This window comes from Crassostrea angulata, chromosome 4 (assembly GCF_025612915.1).
Source record: "Crassostrea angulata isolate pt1a10 chromosome 4, ASM2561291v2, whole genome shotgun sequence".
Lineage (NCBI taxonomy): Eukaryota > Metazoa > Mollusca > Bivalvia > Ostreida > Ostreidae > Magallana > Magallana angulata.
Genome location: NC_069114.1, coordinates 46151035 through 46173041, shown reverse-complemented (window position 1 = coordinate 46173041; position 22007 = coordinate 46151035). Strand labels below are relative to the sequence as shown.

Sequence of the window (22007 nt, the reverse complement as noted above, 5' to 3'; positions counted from 1 at the left end):
TTTGGTCGGGGCATATTCGATTAAATAATTAAATATGAATAAACGAACCCCGCTGGCGCCTCAATTTGGCGTCATTTGAAGTTATGGATTATATAGTACGAAGTCGATACGTAGTGTTATTACAAGCAAAGACACGAAAATGTTAATATTTTTTTATCAATCAACCATACATCCATCCCATCTCGAAAGCAGTCGCAATGTAGATATAATCAGAATGTATCGATACTAATTTCTGTTTAATATTTTTGATAAATTGAATTCATTAAAGAGATTAACCATGTATGTTGTATAAAATATGACGAACAATTAAAGTTAATATAATTTAACGATTGAATTGTTTTCCATAGCAATTGAAATTCAAAGTCGGATATAAGTTCTTACTGGTTTACTTGCTTTTGGGGATATTTTCCCCCAAAAATTGAATAATGGATTTGGATGCAAATAAACTCACTCGCTCTCTCTCTCTCTCTCTCTCTCTCTCTCTCTCTCTCTCTCTCTCTCTCTCTCTCTCTCTCTCTCTCTCTCTGTAGCAACTCTAAATTTTTTTTTTTTATTCGAATCAATCATTTTGCTGTCGCCAAACATTCTTTGCAAATTAACTTATAAGAAAGTATCTCTTACCTAAATAAATCACGCACTGATAGTAACGATTTGTCAATTTTTCACATCTTCCTTTTCCCATTAACATTCTGGTTGTTTTCATTTTCTACAGACAAAGCTGAATCAAGATCTATCAAGATAAGTCCCTTCTCAGCAAATGTTTGATTTAAATATTTTTTTTTTGATTTAAAGCTATACACGCTATAATTTGCGTCAATTTTGAATAAAGGGGAAAATGTATGTGTTTGATTACTAATAAAAGTTACCTTTATGCTATTAATTATAATGCTCAATTCGATCATGTAACAAATATATCAAATATTAAACAATAAAAAATATTTATTTTCCTGCCAGGAAAGTAATGCCTCCTCGTGAATATCAATCTATCAGGTGATATCGACAGCTAAATTTAGTCTATCATACCAAAACTGGTGAAGGGTCAACATCTTCACAATTGTGATAGTTTCACAAAGGAAAGGATATTTTCAGTAAAGGATAAATTTGTCCGATATACGAGTACAAACAAAGAAAAAATACAAGCCTGTAAGTAGATACTTCCTTTAAAAAAATGACGTAGACCTGTGTTTTTCACCTATGTGCTATTTATAGATCCTATACGTGTTAATGCAGAAGTAAGGGTATCGTGAATGAAAAACGTATTTTACTCATTATACATGTATGTATTTCAAATTAACAACTGTTAAGCATATTAAAAATCAAGTGGATATTTAATTAGGCAAACAATAACGACCACCTAGTTCTCCGCGGACATGCGCAATGAGGTCGGTTTGCTCTTCCTTCATCAATATTCATGAAAAGGTATATTTTCCAGGCAGGAAAATAAACAATTTAAAATCTGTATCTTTGTAACGAGATGAATTCATCATTGTAATTTACAGATTAAGGATAACTTTTATAAGTAGACGAACAGATGTGTTTTCACTGTCATTCAAAATTGACGTAAATTATAGCGTGTAAAGCTTTAAATTATAGGTTTGACACTTAATGTAATTAAAAAATTCAAAAAGTCATGTTTTATGTACTTGGGGTCTTTGTGTGTGTGTTTCAAAATATACTCCATACGTATACCCATCTTTCATTTCACGTTTCTAGCCAATTTTTTTGCCAATAAACGGACAAAAAAGACATTTTTTATGGAAAATATGAAAATATACCAAAAAAGGCAATAAAATTTATCACAACATTTTTTATGTTTGGTTCAAAAAGTAACAACATTTTTTGGAATATTAACACTAAGTTATGTTATGCTATGTTACATAGTTATGCTTTCTGTGCAAAAATTATTTCTATTACGTGATCGGTCGAAACTGTAGTTTTAATGACGTCATAAATGCACGGGGTTCACGAACTAACGTTTAAACTTCCAAAAATATAAAAAAAAAAACTATCTTTGGGTGATTCCGTCGATGATTTACGGACCATTCGAGCTGTGCCGAGTGAGTTTTCAAACCACACGAGTGTTGCTTATATTTGCATCATTTCAAAATTATATATTGGTTGTACAATTATTAGAATTACTGATATTTTGACACTATATTGTGATCGTGCAAACCCACTGTGTGCCGCTACACAGTGTTAACAATGCAATGCAAAGCAACTGCATTGCCTATTTAAGACATTGATGAAATGATTGAAAAATCAAAATCAAAACTTGACGAAGTTTTATTGCATAGGCAAAAGCACTATGCAATATATTTATTACAAAAAATATATATCAAAACGTTTGTTAACATAGCAAAGAGTTCTAAGCTCTGTAACTCGCTTATAAATAAACGGATGGTACTCAAATTTTAGTTGCCTGTTAAAAATGTCTTACTGAAGCATTGTAAACATTAAAATCGGACAAATAATTTTTGACCAAAATCGTGACCATGCCCCTTTAAGTTAGCTGCGCTAATTTGAGGATTCATTTCAACATCGGCATGTTTTAAACGTTTTACAAGACAACAAATGAATAATTATATTGATAAATATACATAGTTGATAGTTTTTTTTATATCTATTTTTTCAGTTACCTAGCTAAGTGTCCTTCTAACAGCAATTACCCCGCCTACTCTTCGCTCATGTTCTTTAAACACATATACACGGATGTTCAAAACGTTTGTTAAAATACTATATTTACATCAATTGAGTATGATTCCTTAAATTTCTTACGGACAGTTATTGGAAATTCATAGCTCCATAGAAACTGACAGAACTGAAATCTACATGCCCTGATTACCTAAAACAGGAGTCCCATGGGTCACATCGCTCACCTGAGCAACAATAGCAATAATGCAGTGCTCCAAGTTGCGACTAAAACGGCCATTTGCCAAATTTTTTACCAAAATCTCGGTCAACGTAACGTTTGAAAAAATTTACCCAGGTAGTAGTCATTAGGATTTAGATTGAACAGTGACAGCATGGCGGAAAGAGGAAAACTTAATTTATTGCAATTTGGATAGACGAAGAAAGGAGATACTGTTGACAGCACTAAAAAAGATAAAAGAGAAGAGTAAGAAAAGTCATTTATTTGAATAAATACAGACCCCCAGTATTTATATGGCATTAGGAATTTTGTAGTTAACCTACATAGAGGAGACCATTTTTTTTTACTTTATGAGGTTTTTGTATTATCCACTTGCATCTTTGGTAAACATGTGGGGTTTTGCTACAACTTGATGTACTTCTCACGAACATGAAATTGTCATAATGCACAAGAAGATTAAGGGTTTGTCATAGTGCGAGACAATTTCTGATCACCAAGCAAAACATGATCAGGTCTTTCTTCATAATAATGATATAAATACAGAAGGTATACACGAGTTCATTCCTCGTGATGGAGACCAAAATTTTTGAAATGGTCATCAGAAATAAATTGTGGTCACCATTTAGCGACTAAATAGTAAGTGTGACTTTGAGCCATGTAATGATGTCAGATTTATGGAGTCATATATACAAATATCTGGACAAAGTAGTAGAATAAAGATATAAAAAGACTTTCAAATTTTTCTTCAGATATTATTATGTTGAACATTGAGCCAATTTTGAACAGGATGATTTCAAAATCATATCACATAATGTGTATTACAGTTTTCAAGAAGATCTTAGGCAAATGTCTATAAAAGCATACGTCAAACTATGAGCCCCTGGTGGGCCACAAAAATTGTCCAGGTTCTAAGCAATTGTAAATCAATAATATATCAAGATGCTTGCATTTTAGTAAAACCATGTACAATGGTTGATCCAAAAGTAATGTCACACTATGCACCGCGTTTTACATTGGCGCTGTATTGTATAAAATGATACATCAAAATTTTCCTTAGCTAAATTTTAATTTAAGGTTGAATAACACACCTGGAAAAAGTCACTCAAATCAACAGAAAATTATTTGATTATGAAATATATCATGATAAATAAACTGTACATATGTCAAACAAGCGAAAAATTTGCAGTTTGGGGTTAAAAAATGAATATCTAAAAAATTCAATGCAGTAAGTAGCAACAAAAGCCCCTTCGGGATGTACGGATCACAAGTCCAACGCTTTATCCACTCATCTCTGAAGTAAGTTACTTGTAGTCGTCGATCAAATCCTTTTAAAATAACGAAAAATCGTTGTATTATATTAAAAATGTGTTATTCCACCTTAAAGAAAAATAATTCTGAGTGAATTTCGTTGAACACTTAACAAGATATTGATGTTCATACCATGATATATATCGCCGAGTCATGAATTTACGTCTATTTATGTAAAAATTACATGCTTCAAAATTTTAATAAAACCCAAACAACACAATATTTTGAAACGATATAGACTTTTTCTAACTGTTTTAAAAAAAGTAGGAAACGTTACCATTCATTTCGGATATCTACGTAATGCCTTTTGTCTCGAATGAATAAAAAGACTGGACATGCGAATAGTGATACGAAGCATTCTTTGATTCGATGGATAGAAATCACCAGAAAATGTTCTGGAATTGACAGAACAGGGTACCCTTAACGTGATTCCAATTTTGATAAAAGCATATGTTCTGTTTATAAATAAATTAAATAGACAGGAGATACACGCTCTGAAGGAAAGTTAAACCTTTGGTTCTTGCGTTAGAGCCAACCCCCGGGGATCATGATTTGTACAAACTTGAATCTACACTATCTAAGGATTCTTCCACACGAGCTACAGCTTTTCTGGCGAATTGGTTTTTCAGAGGAAGATTTTAAAAGATTTTTCTCTAAGTATTCTAATGTAAATTCGACCCCGATTATGGCCCCACCCTCTCCCTCTATGTAAACTGTGTCCTTACCTTGTCCCCGGGGTCATGATTTTCACAACTACCTGAGAAAGCTTAAAAAAATATGATGATGTCATACTCAGATTTCCATAGGAGATTATTTGGCTGTTTCTTTTAGCTCTACTGATGTACATTAACAGTAATTTAGTTAATTTTATTTACTTTTAACAATCATTTTTTTTTTAAAAAAAGATGTAATAATATGAACAATTAAATGCTTTCTTTGTTGGTTCTTGTGGGTAATAAAGGTAGCAATCATTGCAGAAAAAAATTACAAAACCCGATAACGCGATAATGCAGGCAAAGTATTTTTTCTGCAATATCGTTAACTGCATATCCCGCATGAATCACCAAAGAAAGCATTTAATTGTTTAAGTAACTGCAACTCATGACTGAAACTTTGCTTTTTCAGAAGAATAATTTCTCTCCGAACAGACATTAAATATTTGAGTGAACGGATCGATAATGCATGTATTTAAAATTGACAGAGCAATAGATGCAATCTGTCTCGTTAAAAAAATCTGAATGTACCATTGGGAACAAATATGCATTTAATGCAAAAAATCAAAACAAAGATTGTAATCTATATAATTTCATTTTTAGTTGTACGATATATTTTTCTCGTCATGGTGCGTGTCATTAAAAGTTAGGGATGTGTTAACCCAGTGGCCAAAAAAGAGAAATAACATGAAATCAAAATGGAGGCGAAGTCTACTCGTTTGCATATTTATGTATCTCTCCTTGTTATGTATATTAAGAGATCATCTCTTACCAGAATATATATTTGGGACACAGAAAAAGCACACTATTTCTCCTGAACAAAACTTCACTTGCATCTGGAGTGTCGTGGAAAACCGCGAAATATGTAAACCGGTGTGTAATCATGGCTTCTTTGGACTTTATGGAATGGAAAAATGTCACCCCTTACTCACTTGTGCGGATATTAAACAACTCAAATTAGAAGGGAACATAGGAAACTCAGGATATGTGAAAGAGGCAAGAATTAAACTGTATACATACAATTAATAATTTAGTATTATAATTTCATTTTGTTTAGTAGTATGTAAATAAAAGAACACACTATTCCGATAGATTGACACCATGTTGGTACGTATTGTATTACCCGGTATATATAATATTTGTACTTACATTGGATTTAACCAGCAGTCGTAACTTCGTTTTCCCGAAAGAAAAAGAAAATAAAATGTTCTGTGAGAAATAAATGTCTCAATTCAAAATTTGTTTGAACTATCGTGAAGCTATGAGGTTCATTTTCAGAGGTCCATTATAAAACCTGTGTATTACATATGAATTCCAAATCACGTTAAATGGTGGTTGCAAAAAGTGTGAACTGATAGTGCATCTTTTTTTTAAATTACACCCTTGACCTTAAACCATCATTGCAAATTGTAATAAATTATATAACTGTTAAAATAATTATTTTTATAGGGATTATACTTAAGTATTTGAAACCATTACAATCATTTGGAAAATTTGTTAACTTAACCCTAACTCTTAGGTTATAAATCGGTTTTACGAAACTAAGTCATTTTTTGCCGAACCATAGTCTACTGTATTTCTGTTGTCGCAAATTATACCATCTATAATCCAATCCAATTAAGAATAATCAAACCCATAACAAACAGACAAGAACAATAAACTTTTTAAAACATGATTTCTTTTTTAATGAATTGAAATGTAGATGTCTTACTTTTGGATGGTTTTTATTCTTTCGATAAATGCGAAAAGATTATATTCATTTAATAGGATATCAGACAAAGAAACAAACACTCAATGAAAGCCGCCAAAATCACCAGCAAATATTCCAATCTCCTCAAAAGATTAAAATGAAAGAAAAATCTTGGGAGCTTTAGAGCTTTATTTGGACTCAGTCTCTTAAAGAAGAAACATTATGCAAATTGATTCACGATATGATCCCGTATGGAATCCGAATAGGGCCATATCACATAACGATAACAATGAAGCGATGACGATGAAATTATGATGCGATGGCGCGACAATGTAATGACGATGGTGCGATGGCAAAAAGAACCGATAGCGCGATTACGCGATAGAACGATAGCGATGATGCAATAATCGCACTATCGACTGTTTTGCACATGCGTCATTGAAAAAGAAATGGCGTCAGACAGTGAATAAATGAACGCTTTTATATAAGAAATCGACTTTACTCTCTTGATCAATAAGGTATTACATATTAGTCCTTCTTGCCAGACAGATTTAGAAGAGCTAAACCATAGTTTAATGTATAAAGATAACAATACAATGAAAGAAAACCGCATGATCGAGTTGTGATTTTTATACGTGGAAGGGCATGATTCACTTTTAAGAAAATATATAATGCTTCATATATTGAGTAAAGGAAAATTGAGTAAAGGAAAAGCTAGCTTATTCTCGTAGGACGATGAACTACTTTTTTGATAAATAATGTGTCTGATATGATATAAACCAGTACTTATTTATATGGCGATGAAGTTAGAAGTATGTATTCTTTATTCACTGTAATTATATTAAGTATTGTTTCTTTTTAAATGATTTATGTACATAATACAGGTAATTGTTAATTAAGATGTTGCTATAAAATTATACTTAAGTTCAATTTAGATGGATATTACGTACAAGATAATAACATACTGTTTTTGCTTATGATATATTAGCAGGGATCATGTATAAATGTCCCAAAGCACGTACATATGTGCATCACTTTGTCCGTAATATATTTACTTATTCACTGTACGAACCCTTAACGGACGCTATTTATTGTGAATACAAGTAAAACCTGTCAAAAGTCTTTTTCTAACCTTCCGCCTGTTTCCTAAGTATGATTATTACTGATTATACATGAAATGAGTTTCTCTTCATTGGACAATCAAATCTTATCTATAATAACATTTTAATATCGTATCTATTCAAGAAATATTTAAGCATCTTTTTGTCATTAAGCTATGGAACCCTGACAGGGCCATGTAGTTCACTATCGCATTGATTATTACTGAAAATAATAAAATAAGTTTTTCTCCATTAGACAATCAAATCTTATATTAATAAAATTTTTACAATTTAGTTATTATCGTATTCATTCAAGAAATATTTTAGCATCGTTTCGTCATCAAGCTATGGAACCCTGACAGGGCCATGTAGTTCACAATCGCACCAGCACACCATCAACGTTTGCGTAGATAGTGCGATGGTACGATAGCGGGAGGTCGATGATGCAATCGCACGACAACGTTTAAAAACCAATAATCTTCGTTTATAAAACTATAATTTAGCCCTTTTAAATATGTTTATGTCTAGTAAGAAGGACATGTCTAATTTGTAACACCTAATTATTATTAGAGAGTTAAGTTTATCAACCAAGTTAGGTCAATTTCTTGTATGAAATCCATTCCTGAAACGATTTCTTTAATGGCACATGCGCAAAACAGTCGATAGAACGATGGTGCGATGAAGCATTGACGCGATAGTGAAGTAGCGAAGACACGATAGAACATCACTTTATCGCTATTGCACTATATCGCCCTTGCATTGTCGCGCCATCGCATCATCTTTATCGCGCAAATGCACAAACTCTTCATCGTCATCACACAATCGTTATATCATTATTGATTTATCGCACTACGTTGATTGTGCAATGATGCGATAATGAACTACATGGCCCTTTTCCGGATCCTATGCTATCCGTATTCCACAACCCCGCGAACTTATCGTAACTTTAACTGAGGGTTTTTGATTTAGGTCAAGGTCAAATTATCACCAATTACACAATCACTCAAAGTGGTCACGCATGATTGGCGTCAGTCCACCTTAAGTAGCCATGTTGGTAGCAAAGACAAATAAATAAATATTTTTCCTACCTACAAGTTTATATTTTGATTAAAAAAATTATATATATATTTTTTTTAAAAAGTTTTTTTTTAAAATGAATTGTTCAAACAATATCTTTCATCCTGTTTTAAGGTGTGGCATTCTTATTGGCAGAAGTTTCCGGTTGTAGTAAAGAAATTAAGGAAATTTGATAGGGCGGGAAAAATTGCGGGCCCTGGTTATCTCCAGGGAATAAATCTGATGAAAAACTTCTATAGGCCCTCTGTCCTACTACAGCTTGTGGGCCATTGCAATGATACCATTGTCACAGAGGTTCACAGACTGCTTGATACAAGGTATTTGGAGATTCGATTTAAGGAATATCCCCTCTATAACACTTTACAAACCAGGATGCAGTTATGTGTGAGCTATGTAGATATACTAAGAACCCTGCATTCTGGACACGATGGAAAAATATACGTCCAGTGTGACGCAAACCATATCCAAAAATTAGCAGGACAATTTCTTTTTACTGAGGATTTCCGATTAGTTCTTAGTGACGTCGACTCCATGGAAACCATTTTGGTGAACGGGACGAATAAGAGGTTAATTAAATGCACTGTCTGGGGTGAAGTTACAGGAAGATTTCCTGCCCCCGAAGAATTGTGGCCTTACAAAGGGGGATACGATGCTTCCAAATTGCCGCTATACGACGAAAAAATCGAGATCTGGAAGATTCCAGACGTGTGTTTGTACTTTCTAGGTGATGATGTTTCTACACGTCAACTTAAACGTTCTCTTAAGGACATCCACAAACAGTGCAAGAACCGCAACCCAAGGAAACGACCAACCGCTGAACAAGTGTATAAGACATACCTGACAATTTATAAAGATATGATTAAAAGTAACTTTTCTGGCTTCAAGGAAAGAGTGTAAAATTGTATATAAACTATTAATGTTACATGATAAACGGTTATTTGCATTTTGTACATATATTCTTCAAAACAATAAGACAGTCTTCATAATTCTTCAAGATCATACTAGATATAAATGTTTCAAGTTCTGATGTTTCGTCATTAGTAATACTGTTATGTATATTTGATATACATTTTAGTTGACTTATCTTTCCTAGTTCTAATGTGGGAGTGTATTGCTCAATGTAACCCGTATTCAAATATATGAAGTCGATCTAAATCAATAATCTAAATCTGGATCCCTCCTGATTTATAACAGCCTTTGTAGTGTTGCAACTGCCATAATAAATAATTCAAAAATAAATGCAAAATCGTCAAAATATAAACTAAATACGCTTTGCTTGCAAATCAATTAGCTTTTAAGTTGACTGTGCAAGATGAGCAGTCAAGATACTCATTTTGTTGTTTGGGGGTGTGTGGAAGGGAGGGTGATTCAGTTGATTTATCGATATGAAAATTACTTATTCAGTCGCATTACTGGCAATCTTAGAAAGATAAGCCGTTTTATGTAATTACGTATGTATGTACTTAGTAATCTATAATTTTGTTAAAAACACCCTGTCACACTGATATTTTGATAATACATTTAGTAAGTAGAAAATAAACTTGTGATAGGTATCCCAAAGGCCAGTAAGATAAGATTAATATTAAAGTTCATGTGCTATAAACAATTAATCAAAAGACCCAGTAATATTTATAACTAAATTGAAATTATTACAGGGAACGTATCTTTCAATCTAATTAAAACACAGCGAGTAAGCGAGCGGATCTAACATCTAATTTTAATTTGATTGCATATCTTTCTACAATAAACTACTGAACACTAGATCATGCTTTGGTTTAACTGCCCGCTCTAGACTTTTTAGACCTTTATTTTGTAATTGTAAATATCAATGTTAATTGTACTGCCCGAATTAAATTCAGGAATAAGGTACAAATTTGGCTCGTAGTGTTATCACTTACGAAGACACTGGAAAATGTAAATATTTTTGAATGAACATTAATAATAAAAGCATCATATTTTTATATATTTTTGTAAAATTTGGCGCAGAACTCGAAATCCTTTCAATATATTGTACATGTTATTCAATGCACTGTGATAAAGGCAAGCTTTCCCTTCCTCCTCAATTTTTATCAATCAGTATTTTTTTTTTGTATCTGGCAATCGTTTTCATTTTTTTTGAGGAATAAGGAATCATTTTTTGAGTACTATGAGGTGATAATTTTGGTCGGGGCATGATCAAATCCAATAAAGCCCGAAGGGCTTTATGATGGATTTGATCACGCCCCGACCGAAAATATCACCTCATAATATTTAAAGAATGATTTCTTATTACTTATATTTACATGTGTATAGTTAAAGCCATCGTACGATTAAATAATTAAATATGAATAAACGAACCCCGCTGGCGCCTCAATTTGGCGTCATTTGAAGTTATGGATTATATAGTACGAAGTCGATACGTAGTGTTATTACAAGCAAAGACACGAAAATGTTAATATTTTTTTTATCAATCAACCATACATCCATCCCATCTCGAAAGCAGTCGCAATGTAGATATAATCAGAATGTATCGATACTAATTTCTGTTTAATATTTTTGATAAATTGAATTCATTAAAGAGATTAACCATGTATGTTGTATAAAATATGACGAACAATTAAAGTTAATATAATTTAACGATTGAATTGTTTTCCATAGCAATTGAAATTCAAAGTCGGATATAAGTTCTTACTGGTTTACTTGCTTTTGGGGATATTTTCCCCCAAAAATTGAATAATGGATTTGGATGCAAATAAACTCACTCGCTCTCTCTCTCTCTCTCTCTCTCTCTCTCTCTCTCTCTCTCTCTCTCTCTCTCTCTCTCTGTAGCAACTCTAAAAATTGGTTTTTTTTTTATTCGAATCAATCATTTTGCTGTCGCCAAACATTCTTTGCAAATTAACTTATAAGAAAGTATCTCTTACCTAAATAAATCACGCACTGATAGTAACGATTTGTCAATTTTTCACATCTTCCTTTTCCCATTAACATTCTGGTTGTTTTCATTTTCTACAGACAAAGCTGAATCAAGATCTATCAAGATAAGTCCCTTCTCAGCAAATGTTTGATTTAAATATTTTTTTTTGATTTAAAGCTATACACGCTATAATTTGCGTCAATTTTGAATAAAGGGGAAAATGTATGTGTTTGATTACTAATAAAAGTTACCTTTATGCTATTAATTATAATGCTCAATTCGATCACGTAACAAATATATCAAATATTAAACAATAAAAAATATTTATTTTCCTGCCAGGAAAGTAATGCCTCCTCGTGAATATCAATCTATCACGTGATATCGACAGCTAAATTTAGTCTATCATACCAAAACTGGTGAAGGGTCAACATCTTCACAATTGTGATAGTTTCACAAAGGAAAGGATATTTTCAGTAAAGGATAAATTTGTCCGATATACGAGTACAAACAAAAGAAAAAATACAAGCCTGTAAGTAGATATGAATACTTCCTTTAAAAAAATGACGTAGACCTGTGTTTTTCACCTATGTGCTATTTATAGATCCTATAAGTGTTAATGCAGAAGTAAGGGTATCGTGAATGAAAAACGTATTTTACTCATTATACATGTATGTATTTCAAATTAACAACTGTTAAGCATATTAAAAATCAAGTGGATATTTAATTAGGCAAACAATAACGACCACCTAGTTCTCCGCCGACATGCGCAATGAGGTCGGTTTGCTCTTCCTTCATCAATATTCATGAAAAGGTATATTTTCCAGGCAGGAAAATAAACAATTAAAAATCTGTATCTTTGTAACGAGATGGAATTCATCATTGTAATTTACAGATTAAGGATAACTTTTATAAGTAGACGAACAGATGTGTTTTCACTGTCATTCAAAATTGACGTAAATTATAGCGTGTAAAGCTTTAAATTATAGGTTTGACACTTAATGTAATTAAAAAATTCAAAAAGTCATGTTTTATGTACTTGGGGTCTTTGTGTGTGTGTTTCAAAATATACTCCATACGTATACCCATCTTTCATTACACGTTTCTAGCCAATTTTTTTGCCAATAAACGGACAAAAAAGACATTTTTTATGGAAAATATGAAAATATACCAAAAAAGGCAATAAAATTTATCACAACATTTTTTATGTTTGGTTCAAAAAGTAACAACATTTTTTTGGAATATTAACACTAAGTTATGTTATGCTATGTTACATAGTTATGCTTTCTGTGCAAAAATTATTTCTATTACGTGATCGGTCGAAACTGTAGTTTTAATGACGTCATAAATGCACGGGGTTCACGAACTAACGTTTAAACTTCCAAAAATATAAAAAAAAAACCCCTATCTTTGGGTGATTCCGTCGATGATTTACGGACCATTCGAGCTGTGCCGAGTGAGTTTTCAAACCACACGTGTGTTGCTTATATTTGCATCATTTCAAAATTATATATTGGTTGTACAATTATTAGAATTACTGATATTTTGACACTATATTGTGATCGTGCAAACCCACTGTGTGCCGCTACACAGTGTTAACAATGCAATGCAAAGCAACTGCATTGCCTATTTAAGACATTGATGAATTGATTGAAAAATCAAAATCAAAACTTGACGAAGTTTTATTGCATAGGCAAAAGCACTATGCAATATATTTATTACAAAAAATATATATCAAAACGTTTGTTAACATAGCAAAGAGTTCTAAGCTCTGTAACTCGCTTATAAATAAACGGATGGTACTCAAATTTTAGTTGCCTGTTAAAAATGTCTTACTGAAGCATTGTAAACATTAAAATCGGACAAATAATTTTTGACCAAAATCGTGACCATGCCCCTTTAAGTTAGCTGCGCTAATTTGAGGATTCATTTCAACATCGGCATGTTTTAAACGTTTTACAAGACAACAAATGAATAATTATATTGATAAATATACATAGTTGATAGTTTTTTTTATATTTATTTTTTCAGTTACCTAGCTAAGTGTCCTTCTAACAGCAATTACCCCGCCTACTTTTCGCTCATGTTCTTTAAACACATATACACGGATGTTCAAAACGTTTGTTAAAATACTATATTTACATCAATTGAGTATGATTCCTTAAATTTCTTACGGACAGTTATTGGAAATTCATAGCTCCATAGAAACTGACAGAACTGAAATCTACATGCCCTGATTACCTAAAACAGGAGGCCCATGGGTCACATCGCTCACCTGAGCAACAATAGCAATAATGCAGTGCTCCAAGTTGCGACTAAAACGGCCATTTGCCAAATTTTTTACCAAAATCTCGGTCAACGTAACGTTTGAAAAAATTTACCCAGGTAGTAGTCATTAGGATTTAGATTGAACAGTGACAGCATGGCGGAAAGAGGAAAACTTAATTTATTGCAATTTGGATAGACGAAGAAAGGAGATACTGTTGACAGCACTAAAAAAGATAAAAGAGAAGAGTAAGAAAAGTCATTTATTTGAATAAATACAGACCCCCAGTATTTATATGGCATTAGGAATTTTGTAGTTAACCTACATAGAGGAGACCATTTTTTTTTACTTTATGAGGTTTTTGTATTATCCACTTGCATCTTTGGTAAACATGTGGGGTTTTGCTACAACTTGATGTACTTCTCACGAACATGAAATTGTCATAATGCACAAGAAGATTAAGGGTTTGTCATAGTGCGAGACAATTTCTAATCACCAAGCAAAACATGATCAGGTCTTTCTTCATAATAATGATATAAATACAGAAGGTATACACGAGTTCATTCCTCGTGATGGAGACCAAAATTTTTGAAATGGTCATCAGAAATAAATTTTGGTCACCATTTAGCGACTAAATAGTAAGTGTGACTTTGAGCCATGTAATGATGTCAGATTTATGGAGTCATATATACAAATATCTGGACAAAGTAGTAGAATAAAGATATAAAAAGACTTTCAAATTTTTCTTCAGATATTATTATGTTGAACATTGAGCCAATTTTGAACAGGATGATTTCAAAATCATATCACATAATGTGTATTACAGTTTTCAAGAAGATCTTAAGCAAATGTCTATGAAAGCATACGTCAAACTTTGAGCCTCTGGTGGGCCACAAAAATTGTCCAGGTTCTAAGCAATTGTAAATCAATGATATATCAAGATGCTTGCATTTTAGTAAAACCATGTACAATGGTTGATCCAAAAGTAATGTCACACTATGCACCGCGTTTTACATTGGCGCTGTATTGTATAAAATGATACATCAAAATTTTCCTTAGCTAAATTTTAATTTAAGGTTGAACACACCTGGAAAAAGTCACTCAAATCAACAGAAAATTATTTGATTATGAAATATATCATAATAAATAAACTGTACATATGTCAAACAAGCGAAAAATTTGCAGTTTGGGGTTAAAAAATGAATATCTAAAAAATTCAATGCAGTAAGTAGCAACAACAGCCCCTGAGGAATTTGAACTCGGGATGTACGGATCACAAGCCCAACGCTTTATCCACTCGTCTATGAAGTAAGTTACTTGTAGTCGTCGATAAAATCATTTTAATATAACGAAAAATCGTTTCGATCAGAGGTCAGCCATTTTGTGACGATGTGTTATTCCAGCCTAAAGAAAAATAATTCTGAGTGAATTTCGTTGAACACTTAACAAGATATTGATGTTCATACCATGATATATATCGCCGAGTCATGAATTTACGTCTATTTATGTAAAAATTACATGCGTCAAAATTTGAATAAAACCCAAACAACACAATATTTTGAAACGATATAGACTTTTTCTAACTGTTTTAAAAAAAGTAGGAAACGTTACCATTCATTTCGGATATCTACGTAATGCCTTTTGTCTCGAATGAATAAAAAGACTGGACATGCGAATAGTGATACGAGGCATTCTTTGATTCGATGGATAGAAATCACCAGAAAATGTTCTGGAATTGACAGAACAGGGTACCCTTAACGTGATTCCAATTTTAATAAAAGCATATGTTCTGTTCATAAATAAATTAAATAGACAGGAGATACACGCTCTGAAGGAAAGTTAAACCTTTGGTTCTTGCGTTAGAGCCAACCCCCGGGGATCATGATTTGTACAAACTTGAATCTACACTATCTAAGGATTCTTCCACACGAGCTACAGCTTCTCTGGCGAATTGGTTTTTCAGAGGAAGATTTTAAAAGATTTTTCTCTAAGCATTCTAATGTAAATTCGACCCCGATTATGGCCCCACCCTCTCCCTCTATGTAAACTGTGTCCTTACCCTGTCCCCGGGGTCATGATTTTCACAACTTTAAATCTGCACTACCTGAGAAAGCTTAAAAAAATATGATGATGTCATACTCAGATTTCCATAGGAGATTATTTGGCTGTTTCTTTTAGCTCTACTGATGTACCTTAACAGTAATTTAGTTAATTTTATTTACTTTTAACAATCATTTTTTTTTTAAAAAAAAAAAGATGTAATAATATGAACAATTAAATTCTTTCTTTGTTGGTTCTTGTGGGTAATAAAGGTAGCAATCATTGCAGAAAAAAATTACAAAACGCGATAATGCAGGCAAAGTATTTTTTCTGCAATATCGCTAACTGCATATCCCGCATGAATCACCAAAGAAAGCATTTAATTGTTTAAGTAACTGCAACTCATGACTGAAACTTTGCTTTTTCAGAAGAATAATTTCTCTCCGAACAGACATTAAATATTTGAGTGAACGGATCGATAATGCATGTATTTAAAATTGACAGAGCAATAGATGCAATCTGTCTCGTTAAAAAAATCTGAATGTACCATTAAGAACAAATATGCATTTAATGCAAAAAATCAAAACAAAGATTGTAATCTATATAATTTCATTTTTAGTTGTACGATATATTTTTCTCGTCATGGTGCGTGTCATTAAAAGTTAGGGATGTGTTAACCCAGTGGCCAAAAAAGAGAAATAACATGAAATCAAAATGGAGGCGAAGTCTACTCGTTTGCATATTTATGTATCTCTCCTTGTTATGTATATTAAGAGATCATCTCTTACCAGAAAATATATTTGGGACACAGAAAAAGCACACTATTTCTCCTGAACAAAACTTCACTTGCATCTGGAGTGTCGTGGAAAACCGCGAAATATGTAAACCGGTGTGTAATCATGGCTTCTTTGGACTTTATGGAATGGAAAAATGTCACCCCTTACTCACTTGTGCGGATATTAAACAACTCAAATTAGAAGGGAACATAGGAAACTCAGGATATGTGAAAGAGGCAAGAATTAAACTGTATACATACAATTAATAATTTAGTATTATAATTTCATTTTGTTTAGTAGTATGTAAATAAAAGAACACACTATTCCGATAGATTGACACCATGTTGGTACGTATTGTATTACCCGGTATATATAATATTTGTACTTACATTGAATTTAACCAGCAGTCGTAACTTCGTTTTCCCGAAAGAAAAATAAAATAAAATGTTTTCTGAGAAATAAATGTCTCAATTCAAAATTTGTTTGAACTATCGTGAAGCTATGAGGTTCATTTTCAGAGGTCCATTATAAAACCTGTGTGTTACATATGAATTCCAAATCACGTTAAATGGTGGTTGCAAAAAGTGTGAACTGATAGTGCAATTTTTTTTAAATTACACCCTTGACCTTAAACCATCATTGCAAATTGTAATAAATTATATAACTGTTAAAATAATTATTTTTATAGGGATTATACTTAAGTATTTGATACCATTACAATCATTTGGAAAATTTGTTAACTTAACCCTAACTCTTAGGTTATAAATCGGTTTTACGAAACTAAGTCATTTTTTGCCGAACCATAGTCTACTGTATTTCTGTTGTCGCAAATTATACCATCTATAATCCAATCCAATTAAGAATAATCAAACCCATAACAAACAGACAAGAACAATAAACTTTTTAAAACATGATTTCTTTTTGAATGAATTGAAATGTAGATGTCTTACTTTTGGATGGTTTTTATTCTTTCGATAAATGCGAAAAGATTATATTCATTTAAGAGGATATCAGACAAAGAAACAAACACTCAATGAAAGCCGCCAAAATCACCAGCAAATATTCCACTCTCCTCACAAGATTAAAATGAAAGAAAAATCTTAGGAGCTTTAGAGCTACATCTTTTGTAAAGCTTCTGAGGATTTTAAAGAAAATTTTACTGATGATGACGGGTTTTATTTATTGTTCTTATAACAATGGACGTGTGGAAATGTAAAATTCATTATATAAGATCATCATATATTTTTCAAAAGGTCAGACCGAAAATAAATTTTCATCAATAAAAACATGCTTTGGTCTAATCACATTGCTTTGTATAACACACCTTAACAGAGCAGAGTTTCGGAGTATATTATCAAGTTTTTCTGTCATTCCTTTTGTTTTTATTTGGACTCAGTCTCTTAAAGAAGAAACATTATGCAAATTGATTCACGATATGATCCCGTATGGAATCCGAATAGGGCCATATCACATAACGATAACAATGAAGCGATGACGATGAAATTATGATGCGATGGCGCGACAATGTAATGACGATGGTGCGATGGCAAAAAGAACCGATAGCGCGATGACGCGATAGAACGATAGCGATGATGCGATAATGCGACAGAGATGTTGCGATGCTCTGTCGTATCATTTTTCTCTATCGCTCCATCGTCATTGCTTTATCGCAACATCGCACTATCGACTGTTTTGCACATGCGTCATTGCAAAAAAAAATGGCGTCAGACAGTGAATAAATGAACGCTTTTATATAAGAAATCGACTTTACTCTCTTGATCAATAAGGTATTACATATTAGTCCTTCTTGCCAGACAGATTTAGAAGAGCTAAACCATAGTTTAATGTATAAAGATAACAATATAATGAAAGAAAACCGCATGATCGAGTTGTGATTTTTATACGTGGAAGGGCATGATTCACTTTTAAGAAAATATATAATGCTTCATATATTGAGTAAAGGAAAATTGAGTAAAGGAAAAGCTAGCTTATTCTCGTAGGACGATGAACTACTTTTTTGATAAATAATGTGTCTGATATGATATAAACCAGTACTTATTTATATGGCGATGAAGTTAGAAGTATGTATTCTTTATTCACTGTAATTATATTAAGTATTGTTTCTTTTTAAATGATTTATGTACATAATACAGGTAATTGTTAATTAAGATGTTGCTATAAAATTATACTTAAGTTCAATTTAGATGGATATTACGTACAAGATAATAACATACTGTTTTTGCTTATGATATATTAGCAGGGATCATGTATAAATGTCCCAAAGCACGTACATATGTGCATCACTTTGTCCGTAATAGATTTACTTATTCACTGTACGAACCCTTAACGGACGCTATTTATTGTGAATACAAGTAAAACCTGTCAAAAGTCTTTTTCTAACCTTCCGCCTGTTTCCTAAGTATGATTATTACTGATTATACATGAAATGAGTTTTTCTTCATTGGACAATCAAATCTTATCTATAATAACATTTTAATATCGTATCTATTCAAGAAATATTTAAGCATCTTTTTGTCATTAAGCTATGGAACCCTGACAGGGCCATGTAGTTCACTATCGCATTGATTAATACTGAAAATAATAAAATAAGTTTTTCTCCATTAGACAATCAAATCTTATCTATAATAACATTTTCACAATTTAGTTATTATCGTATCCATTCAAGAAATATTTTAGCATCGTTTCGTCATCAAGCTATGGAACCCTGACAGGGCCATGTAGTTCACAATCGCACCAGCACACCATCAACGTTTGCGTAGATAGTGCGATGGTACGATAGCGGGAGGACGATGATGCAATCGCACGACAACGTTTAAAAACCAATAATCTTCGTTTATAAAACTATAATTTAGCCCTTTTAAATATGTTTATGTCTAGTAAGAAGGACATGTCTAATTTGTAACACCTAATTATTATTAGAGAGTTAAGTTTATCAACCAAGTAAGGTCAATTTCTTGTATGAAATCCATTCCTGAAACGATTTCTTTAATGGCACATGCGCAAAACAGTCGATAGAACGATGGTGCGATGAAGCATTGACGCGATAGTGAAGTAGCGAAGACACGATAGAACATCACTTTATCGCTATCGCACTATATCGCCCTTGCATTGTCGCGCCATCGCATCATCTTTATCGCGCAAATGCACCAACTCTTCATCGTCATCACACAATCGTTATATCATTATTGATTTATGGCACTACATCGATGGTGCAATGATGCGATAATGAACTACATGGCCCTTTCCGGATCCTATGCTATCCGTATTCCACAACCCCGCGAACTTATCGTAACTCTGACTGAGGGTTTTTGATTTAGGTCAAATTATCACCAATTACACAATCACTCAAAGAGGTCACGCATGATTGGCGTCAGTCCACCTTAAGTAGCCATGTTGGTAGCAAAGACAAATAAATAAATATTTTTCCTACCTACAAGTTTATCTTTTGATTAAAAAAATTATATATATATTTTTTTTAAAAAGTTTTTTTTATAATGAATTGTTCAAACAATATCTTTCATCCTGTTTTAAGGTGTGGCATTCTTATTGGCAGAAGTTTCCGGTTGTAGTAAAGAAATTAAGGAAATTTGATAGGGCGGGAAAAATTGCAGGCCCTGGTTATCTCCAGGGAATAAATCTGATGAAAAACTTCTATAGGCCCTCTGTCCTACTACAGCTTGTGGGCCATTGCAATGATACCATTGTCACAGAGGTTCACAGACTGCTTGATGCAAGGGATTTGGAGATTCGATTTAAGGAATATCCCCTCTATAACACTTTACAAACCAGGATGCAGTTATGTGTGAGCTATGTAGATATACTAAGAACCCTGCATTCTGGACACGATGGAAAAATATACGTCCAGTGTGACGCAAACCATATCCAAAAATTAGCAGGACAATTTCTTTTTACTGAGGATTTCCGATTAGTTCTTAGTGACGTCGACTCCATGGAAACCATTTTGGTGAACGGGACGAATAAGAGGTTAATTAAATGCACTGTCTGGGGTGAAGTTACAGGAAGATTTCCTGCCCCCGAAGAATTGTGGCCTTACAAAGGGGGATACGATGCTTCCAAATTGCCGCTATACGACGAAAAAATCGAGATCTGGAAGATTCCAGACGTGTGTTTGTACTTTCTAGGTGATGATGTTTCTACACGTCAACTTAAACGTTCTCTTAAGGACATCCACAAACAGTGCAAGAACCGCAACCCAAGGAAACGACCAACCGCTGAACAAGTGTATAAGACATACCTGACAATTTATAAAGATATGATTGAAAGTAACTTTTCTGGCTTCAAGGAAAGAGTGTAAAATTGTATATAAACTATGAATGTTACATGATAAACGGTTATTTGCATTTTGTACATATATTCTTCAAAACAATAAGACAGTCTTCATAATTCTTCAAGATCATACTAGATATAAATGTTTCAAGTTCTGATGTTTCGTCATTAGTAATACTGTTATGTATATTTGATATACATTTTAGTTGACTTATCTTTCCTAGTTCTAATGTGGGAGTGTATTGCTCAATGTAACCCGTATTCAAATATATGAAGTCGATCTAAATCAATAATCTAAATCTGGATCCCTCCTGATTTATAACAGCCTTTGTAGTGTTGCAACTGCCATAATAAATAATTCAAAAATAAATGCAAAATCGTCAAAATATAAACTAAATATGCTTTGCTTGCAAATCATTTAGCTTTTAAGTTGACTGTGCAAGATGAGCAGTCAAGATACTCATTTTGTTGTTTGGGGGTGTGTGGAAGGGAGGGTGATTCAGTTGATTTATCGATATGAAAATTACTTATTCAGTCGCATTACTGGCAATCTTAGAAAGATAAGCCTGTTTATATAATTACGTATGTATGTACTTAGTAATCTATTATTTTGTTAAAAACACCCTGTCACACTGATATTTTGATAATACATTTAGTAAGTAGAAAATAAACTTGTGATAGGTATCCCAAAGGCCAGTAAGATAAAATTAATATTAAAGTTCATGTGCTATAAACAATTAATCAAAAGACCCAGTAATATTTATAACTAAATTGAAATTATTACAGGGAACGTATCTTTCAATCTAATTAAAACACAGCGAGTAAGCGAGCGGATCTAACATCTAATTTTAATTTGATTGCATATCTTTCTACAATAAACTACTGAACACTAGATCATGCTTTGGTTTAACTGCCCGCTCTAGACTTTTTAGACCTTTATTTTGTAATTGTAAATATCAATGTTAAT

The 22007-nt window shown here is 32.6% G+C and overlaps 2 protein-coding genes across 2 annotated transcripts; both read left to right on the top strand.

The window, feature by feature from the left end:
- Nucleotides 1–5577: 5577 nt before the first annotated feature.
- LOC128182407 (protein O-mannose kinase-like) lies at nucleotides 5578–10168 on the top strand. Its single transcript, XM_052851022.1, has 2 exons — nucleotides 5578–5886; nucleotides 8872–10168. Exons 1-2 carry the CDS (start codon nucleotides 5578–5580, stop codon nucleotides 9652–9654), a joined length of 1092 nt encoding a protein of 363 aa, XP_052706982.1. The 3' UTR covers nucleotides 9655–10168.
- Nucleotides 10169–16659: 6491 nt separating this feature from the next.
- LOC128182065 (protein O-mannose kinase-like) lies at nucleotides 16660–21399 on the top strand. The gene is made up of 2 exons (XM_052850687.1): nucleotides 16660–16968; nucleotides 20286–21399. Exons 1-2 carry the CDS (start codon nucleotides 16660–16662, stop codon nucleotides 21066–21068), a joined length of 1092 nt encoding a protein of 363 aa, XP_052706647.1. The 3' UTR covers nucleotides 21069–21399.
- The last annotated feature ends 608 nt before the right edge of the window (nucleotides 21400–22007 follow it).